Source organism: Siphateles boraxobius, unplaced genomic scaffold, assembly GCF_051911475.1.
Source record: "Siphateles boraxobius isolate OS27281-9 unplaced genomic scaffold, OSU_SipBor_1 1, whole genome shotgun sequence".
Taxonomy (NCBI): Eukaryota; Metazoa; Chordata; class Actinopteri; order Cypriniformes; family Leuciscidae; genus Siphateles; species Siphateles boraxobius.
In genome coordinates, this window is record NW_027508699.1 from 31,811,451 (window position 1) to 31,819,710 (window position 8,260).

General features: G+C 35.9%; 1 protein-coding gene across 1 annotated transcript in view; it reads right to left on the reverse strand.

The window, feature by feature from the left end:
• Positions 1 to 6,896, reverse strand: part of LOC143745373 (cadherin-18-like) — a 58,052-nt gene extending 51,156 nt beyond the window's left edge. Inside the window, exons 1-2 of the mRNA XM_077237759.1 lie at positions 6,814 to 6,896; positions 897 to 1,572 (exon numbers count right to left, since the gene is read on the reverse strand). Coding sequence (XP_077093874.1) covers positions 897 to 1,145 — 249 coding nt within the window. The 5' untranslated portion in view covers positions 1,146 to 1,572; positions 6,814 to 6,896. The remainder of the gene's footprint in view (positions 1 to 896; positions 1,573 to 6,813) is intronic.
• Between the last annotated feature and the right edge of the window lie 1,364 nt (positions 6,897 to 8,260).

Below are 8,260 nucleotides of genomic sequence, written 5' to 3' on the forward strand. Positions count from 1 at the left end.
GAGAACTGGCATGACTTCTAGCTAAAATGATGAAGGCTGTCAAATCTCAAACACAAACCAATAAGTCAAGCTGCAGTTCTGAGCTGCTGTTTTGCTGTACTAAGCTAACTCCATGCAAAGATGTTATCGATCAAGGCCCGGGGGTACAGGCAAGTGATGGAATAAGGTCAGAAAAAGAGCAAAAGGTCACTTGACCTGCTTGATTTCCAAATTTATGCTGTTCATGATGGTCTAAAATGTTTCAACATTATCTTAGACTGGTGTTGATAGATTTGAGGTCATCTACAGTATATGCTAGTGAACTCCTAAAGTTAACCAAAAGAACTTTTAGCAGGTATACTCATTAGAGTCCTTCCCTTCCAGGAGGACAAATCAAAGACTCAGCTGAAGAAAAAGAAAAAGTGGTCCAGCTGGTCTTAACTGGTTTAAGTTGGTCTCTGAACCTGGCCAAGCTGGTGTTTAGCTGGTCTACCAACCTGACTATCTGAAGAAGTGGCCAAAACCCTTCTAAAACTTGTCTGCTAAAACAGCTTAGGCTTGTGTTAACTGTTTTTATTTCATCTTGCACTCTAATTTTTGGTGCAAAAGCAAGCAGCAAATCATTATTCATGGCTGTGATGTAACCTAAAGACTATTAGACTATAAAAACAACACAGGAAGATAAATGCACAAATTATCTTCTCTCTGATTAATTCCATTCAAATAAAAACAAAATAAATAAATAAAGTAGATGAACTTATACTAGATAAGACCAAGTATATATACCCAGCAGGGATGGTAGGAATCAAACACTTTTGTGTCACATGCTGTGTTACATGGTGAATGTATAAAGTTATGTGGGTTGTAACAATCAGAAAATAAGCGCATTGAAAAAATTCCAGAGGAAATATGCTTACCTTTCCCACATATTGTGCATCTGGACCAATGTGTTCCTCTAAGACAAAGAATTGGTTCCATATCCATCCCCGCTTGGGCCGATGGTGGACCTCTGTTTCCCCGTCCTTAGTCAGGTTGTGGTTGCGAGTTGCATTGTGGCTCCTGGAAACGACTTTGGCCGGGGTGAAATGGCTCGCCTCATAACCTCTCTCCAGAAAACACAGGCACAAAAGTACAGGACACAAACAAGAGCTCGGGTTCACCTTCATGACTGCGAACAGGAGCGAAATTCCTAATATTCCGAAATGATTCCAAAAACTACAGCGAAACTCCCAAAGTTCTATAATATTCCAAATACACAGTGATATTCCACAAATGGTATATTCCAAAGGGTATAGATGATTTCCAAACCCCCCTCCTCCTCCACCTCCTCGTCCTCCACCACCACCAACCAGCAGCCACCTCTACTCCTTATTCCCCCTCTCTGATGGTCGTTTGAGGGGCTTGATTTAATCAGACGTCGGACCGGAGGTCCAGAAAGCTTGAATGAGGTTCATATTTCAGTCGCTCATCTTCGAAAGGCAGTTGATATGCATTTACATCATGCACTCAGGGGCACTCGAGGAAGAACGCAGACGCGTTCAAGCCAGGATGCAAAAAACTTGTACGATGACCGCAGCGGCCATGTTGAATCTCCTGTGAAAAGATGAGATGAAAAAGCAATTTTAATATTTCATATTGTTGCATGATACCACAAGAAAAGGAACATCTCAAAAGACATTTAATTATGAGTACAGCATCAAGTGCAAGTCAACATGGAATTAAAATATACGTTTACTTTACTAATGCATGTTGCTGGTCTAATTGCAAAATATTTATCAGTACATGACATTTCAAGAGAAAGTGTTTGGCTGCATCCCAAATTGCATACTATATAGTAGGCAAAAAACAGTGCTTGACAAAATAAGTATTTCCGAATACACAGTACTCATAAAAGAGAAGGCAAAAAGTACCCAGATGACCTACTTCATCTGGCGCATACGATGGACACTTTACTATCCCATGATCCCACGGGAGAGGATTTATGAATGACGGTGAAGCTACGCTACTGTTGTCGTTCAGTCACATGATAATGACAACATGGCGAATGTCTGAAATTCATTCATGCTACACATATTTATAATAAATATAATATAATTTTTAGCAGTCGCAAAGTAATTACTTCCCTTGATAATGTTAACCGATATTCAATTAGCTATTTATTCATATTTTCAGCAAACTTAGTAGGCCTGGGACGATACACCTCCCAATTCGATACTATCACGATACTTGGGTGCCAATACGATATGGATTGCGATTTTTTTAAGAATTACGATTCTACAAGTATTGCGTTTCAATATTGCAATATATTGCATTTTATTTTTTAACACTAGACCATCGGGAAAAGTTAAATCATACACTTATATAGACTGTACATGATGTATAAGATGATGTATAAGAGTCATATTTACAAAAACAAATCATCACATCTTTCTGACTTTTATTTCAAAAGCATCATACAATACTACATTCTCTTGAATAAATGATTCAATGACAAATACATTTTTTAAGAGTTACTTACTTGTCACCACTTAGTGGGGAAACAATGTAATCGATAAATGCGTTATTTTAAGCACCAACTTTCTATCAAAAGCTGATTTTGATCGCTATCGTAGACATCAGTATTCATATTTGAACTTTAAATTTTTATCCAAGTACTTCTTTGATAATTTGAACTATTGCATCCCAGAAATAATGATACTATGAGGTTGAAAAGACTGTGAAGCTGTTTCATGACGTGAACATTCTTTGAATGTTGCCATATGATTTTGTCAAAGTTTAATAGACAGACGAATTGAAAGATCGTGTGGGTGTTTGAATCGAGATCAGTCTTTTAAAGATAAATCGTGCAGCTCTATTGTCTTATCTCTCTCTCAGCATATGTGTAGCGTGAGGGCTTTTTGTCTCACGTCTCTTCCACGCGTCCACTTGGGATATTACGTCAATCAACACTCATAGATAACGACACATTTCATCCTCTGTTGAAATGAAAGTGGCTAACTTCTGTCAACCTCATCTACAAGCAAGGACTACAATAAAGCAATTGAATTATAGTTAATAAAAAAAATTGATTTTAGAATCGTACAAAAAAAAAAAAATGCAATAGCTAGCTGAAACAATTTTTTCTCCCAGCCCTAAAACCTAGGTTTGATGTGGCTCCATAATGCCACCCAATATGTTTCACATTGGAAATTTGGTTACTTTATTTTAAGGTGTCATTGTTACAGTTGCCGCATTTCCATTACCCCTAAAATTGCGCAAATTGAAATTGTGAATTGAAAATTTGCCCAATGGAAACACGTCAATTTCGCAAAAATTCCCATTTATCGCAAAAACGTTTTTACGCTTGCATGAGGTGGTTTTTCAGGCAATTCGAAAAATAAATATTTTGCAAAACTGCAATGGAAACAGTTTTTGCGCATTTACAGGTCCCATGATGTAGATGACGTGGTGCATTTGGACAAAATACGAGACTGAGTTCTTTATTAAATTAAAAAAAGACAAAAGATTTACAGGAATACTGGAATTTTAAACCTCAAAGAAATGCCACAATCAAGACCTTGAAGCAGATATGAGGGAGAAACTCCCAAAAACATCAGCCGCTCCAAGTATAAGGGTCTGTTCTTACCATTGATGCTTGGATAACGCGTACTGGGATATACGCAAACCTACAAAAATCCGTCACCGTGATTTTTTGAATGACTTATCGCGAGAGGAAACAACTTATTCCATTAACCGCATAAAATCGGTTAATGGAAACGCCGTCATATCGCAGTAGTTTTTTGTCGACATTTAGAAAAAAACGCAAAAGTTTTGCGCAAATCTGTAATGGAAATGCGGTTAGTGTAATTATACATTTAAGTTGTGAGTGATATGAATTAACATATGTAAGTGCATGTAACATATGTAGCAAGGACACTTTAAAATAATGTGTTACCGAATATGATCTTTTACACAAGAAAAATGGTAGTTTACACTGATAGTAAAGGAAAGTTTCCCCAAAAACGAAAAAGTTTGTCATCATTAACTCTCAGCATCCACTTGGACAGTCTTTCATCCAATTTCATCTTTTATGAAAGATTTCTCAATAACAGAGTCGGACCAACATGAGGGTGAGTGAATGAAGACAGATTTTTCATTTTGGGGTAAAAAAAAAACATTAAAAGAAGTAATTTATGAAATTTCCTTACAGAGAACCAAAACAACAGATGCTTGGCACAGTAAGTCCATCCCTAATTAACTCCAAGTTATAATCAATATTTTGCTGTTTAACAAGGCGTGGCATAATATAGTATAGTTTTGGATTCAGTCATATTCAGTGACTGCAATGCAGACAGAACACGTTCACAATGCAGTCAAATATAGTTTGTCATCCTATATTATCAAAATATAGAAAAGTTAATGTGAAGATGTAAAAACATATCTAATGTAAAATGATTACCTCTCAGAAAGATTGCACTTGGGTAACCTGACATACACATTTTCGAGTGTTCTTGGTGATATAAGGGGTTGCTAAAACAAAGACACTTTAGTCATGCTTTGGTAATAAACAGAAGACAAACATTTATTCATAAAGTGTGAGAGATCATAGTGGAGTTGCGAACAGCACATTTAGTTTAATGAATGCAGAAATGCTAATCCCTTTCTGTGCACTAACAGCACTCTCATCAAGGTTTAAAAGGTCAGGAATATAATAAAATATAATTAAATGTGAGAAATCTAGAGGATTCTGCATTAGTCAATTACCACAAAGTAATTCTGACTTGACTAAAAATATGTTTATGCTAACACAGCTACTGATATTAAGATTGTCTGCAAATGACCGTTTGCAGCAGGGAATGCTGAATATCTGATTTAAATTAGAACGGTGCATGCAGGAAAAAATTCAAGGATTTGCACAATTGAAAGTTCTTCACGCAACCATAAATAATTATACAACTGTAAATTTCGCTGCAATACAATCTGACTAAAGTCCCTACAGTCTTAAATAGTTGCAACAATGCCATAGAAGAACCATTGGTGGTTCCCAAAAAGCATTTTAATAATCAGAAGAACCTTTATACACTATAAATAACCTTTTGTGGAATGGAAAGGTTCTATGGATGTTACAGGTTCTTCATGTAACCACAGATGCCAATAACGTTGTCTTTAAAGTCTATGTATGTACATAACAGGGAAACAAGTACAATTCTAAACTGAACGGAGACCAAATTCTCCACAGTTGATTTAATGACATTCAAAAATAGCAATAAAATTAATTCAGCCCAAATTAAACTATACACCTCTAATTTCAATTCTAGTTCATCTAAAGTACAAACTTCATAAGAGTTTCTGTTGTAGGTGCCTTAACTAACATAAAGTACATATTCTGTACACGCATCAACTGATATTCTCATTGAATAGGCCGTATCTACAACAAATAGAGTTTTAATAGAAATCCAATGTGTATGCATTCAACAGTTTGCAAAGGTTTCCAGCTAATTTTAGGATGACAGAACATCCAACAACTAAGTAACCACTATATCTTGAGCATGCATGCGACTATAACACAACGGATGCCTCTAAAAGCATTTGGAAGCTTCCAAATCTAATACTGTCATGGGTGTCAGATCCTTTAAACGGTAAACAGTGGAAATCCCCTTAAAAATGTACATGGATTAAAAATATGTTCTGGAATCTTGGATAATCCTCATGTTTGAGCAAGCTCTTCAGTCAGGAAATAATGCAGCTCTCATTTAGTCACTGGTGACACCAATAAAAAGAGCTGGTTGTTAAATCAGGACTTCCATCTTCTAAAAGGGATTCAAATTGATTATCTTAGTACACAAAAAAGTGTGCATCCTGATCTGTCAGCATTCTCAGTCAAAAAATTGACTAACCTAACTGTGTATGGACTATTCCTTCAGTGTCACTCAATCAATCAGCTGGATAACAAATAGCAAAGGTACACTTCAACAAAACAAGTGTACACATGTATTAGGGCTGTGAAAAGATTAATCGCATCCAAAATAAAAGTTTGTGTTTACATAATATATGTGTGTGCTCTGTGTATGATTATTTTGTATATATAAATACACAGACATGAATTATACATTTAAGAAAATTTTTTTATTTATATATAAAATATTTATATTTATATATAATATAAATTCTATATAAATATATACAGTATATACATGCATATATTTTTTAAATATATACATGCATGTGTGTGTTTTTATATACTATATACAAAATAATTATACACAGATATTATGTAAACACAAACTTTTATTTTGGATGCGATTAATATTTTCACAGCCCTAACATGTATGTATAATCAGTGCAGTGGTTCTCAAAGTGTGGGATTACTGGAGGAGACTCTGAACATACAAGATAACACAATGTTTATTGCAAAATGGCTCACATTTATATCTGGCCTTACACAAAGCTATAGCATGGCTTTATAAGACTTAGAAAATAGCACACAAGTTGCATTGGACTATTCTTATTGCCCTGTTTTAGAGATAATACTTGTCTCAACAGTCAATAGCAATCCATCTCCTTTTGTGGACTATCCCTTCGGTTTAACTCCAACACATGTCAAGGAATTGACATACTAACGTAACGCCCAATATGACAACTGAAGCCTAAATCCTCTTACTTAAAAGTGCCAATCACTATTTTTTATCACTGTAAAATGAGTAAAAACATGATTATAGCTATAGAAGCTAGATTTATGACACCATTGTTTGTTACTGAAACACAATCTTGATAAACAGATTTGGAGATTTCTGTCTTTCCCCATTCAAGTAGAAGCTGCACTTGTTAACTTGCACTTGTATGCTTATTAACTACCTAAAAAAGCGGCCCAGAGGTGTTTCCAAGATGGCCCTGAGTGAACCGACTGGCTCTCGGCGCGACGCAGCCGGGCATTATCCTGTGGACTGGATTTGATAAGGTATGTGTGGGATTTAAATTGCTCCGGTGTGTGTGTGTGTGTGTGTGCATGTGTGTCGGCACCTCCTGAGTTGCTCTTCAATCAGAGCGCTGATGTAATGATTGTATTCCTGATTATAATTAAAACACCCTTTCCATCCACCCCCTTTTCTTTTCCTCTCAGTCCATTGGTTACGGCTCACAGCTGTGTTCAATCAATGGCAGCTGGTCTCCAGTAGTGAGGCATTCATACAGCAGTGAGGACTTTCTCTACCGTCTGATCAGAGAGCAGCAAGATAGGCATTTCAAGTCATAATGGTTTAGATTACAAAATCAGTATTGGGTTCTGTTCCTAAATCTGCATTATTTTTTTTTTGCAGTAAAGTGGAATATCAGCAGTGTTTAGAACAGTTTCTCAAAAGAACAGTAGACAAAATGAGTCATTATTATATAATGAGTCATTACAAATAGCCATACATATTCGGATGGGACTAGTTTTCCTTTACGAGGTCATGTAATGGTAACTTCAGCATATTAGAATGATTACTGAAGGATCATGTGACACTGAAGACTGGAGTATTGATGCTGAAAATTCAGCTTTGGCATTACAGGAATAAATTATATTTTAAAATATATTAAATAAGACAACAGCTATTTTAAACTGCTGTGTAAACATATAGAGGTCATTTGGGAAACCAGTCTGAATTGTGCTTAAGACAATAAAATATATGTGAGAACATTTACAAAGAGAAGGAAGACAGATAAGAACATGAAAGACCAAAAAGTACTGCGAGTCGATAACATTAGAGCAGGGAAATGAGATGGAGAGAAAGAGAACGAGGCCTTGTGTTGCCTGGAGCGAGTATTTTCATGACCTGCTGTGATTTCTCAGTCTGGGCCCTCTGCTAATATCAAACTACAGAAGGAGAGATCGGGGTAGAGGGTCAAACTACCTACGGCAGAAGAGAGAAAGACTAATGATAACCGCTGTTAGAACACACTGTCAGACAGATGGAAAGTAATCGGGCTAACAGTGAATTTGACCAATTACTATGCCATAGATTATATATTATTATATAATGCAATTTACACTACTTAATTGATTAATGCTTCTTTAATATTGAGTCTTCTTATAAATGGCACCATTTGGTGGGTCTCTAAACCCAACAGCACTCAACTACTCCATTAAAAATTGTGCTTTCAACCGGAAACTTATTCTCAAATGAAAAATGTGCAGCATTTATGCTTAACAGTAAACCCAAAACAATAACCAACAAGATTAAACTATGTTGCATGATTATTAATAAAATCATTATTATGTTAAAAATATGTATCGCTGTAATCGCTGTAATCTCTCTCTCTCTCT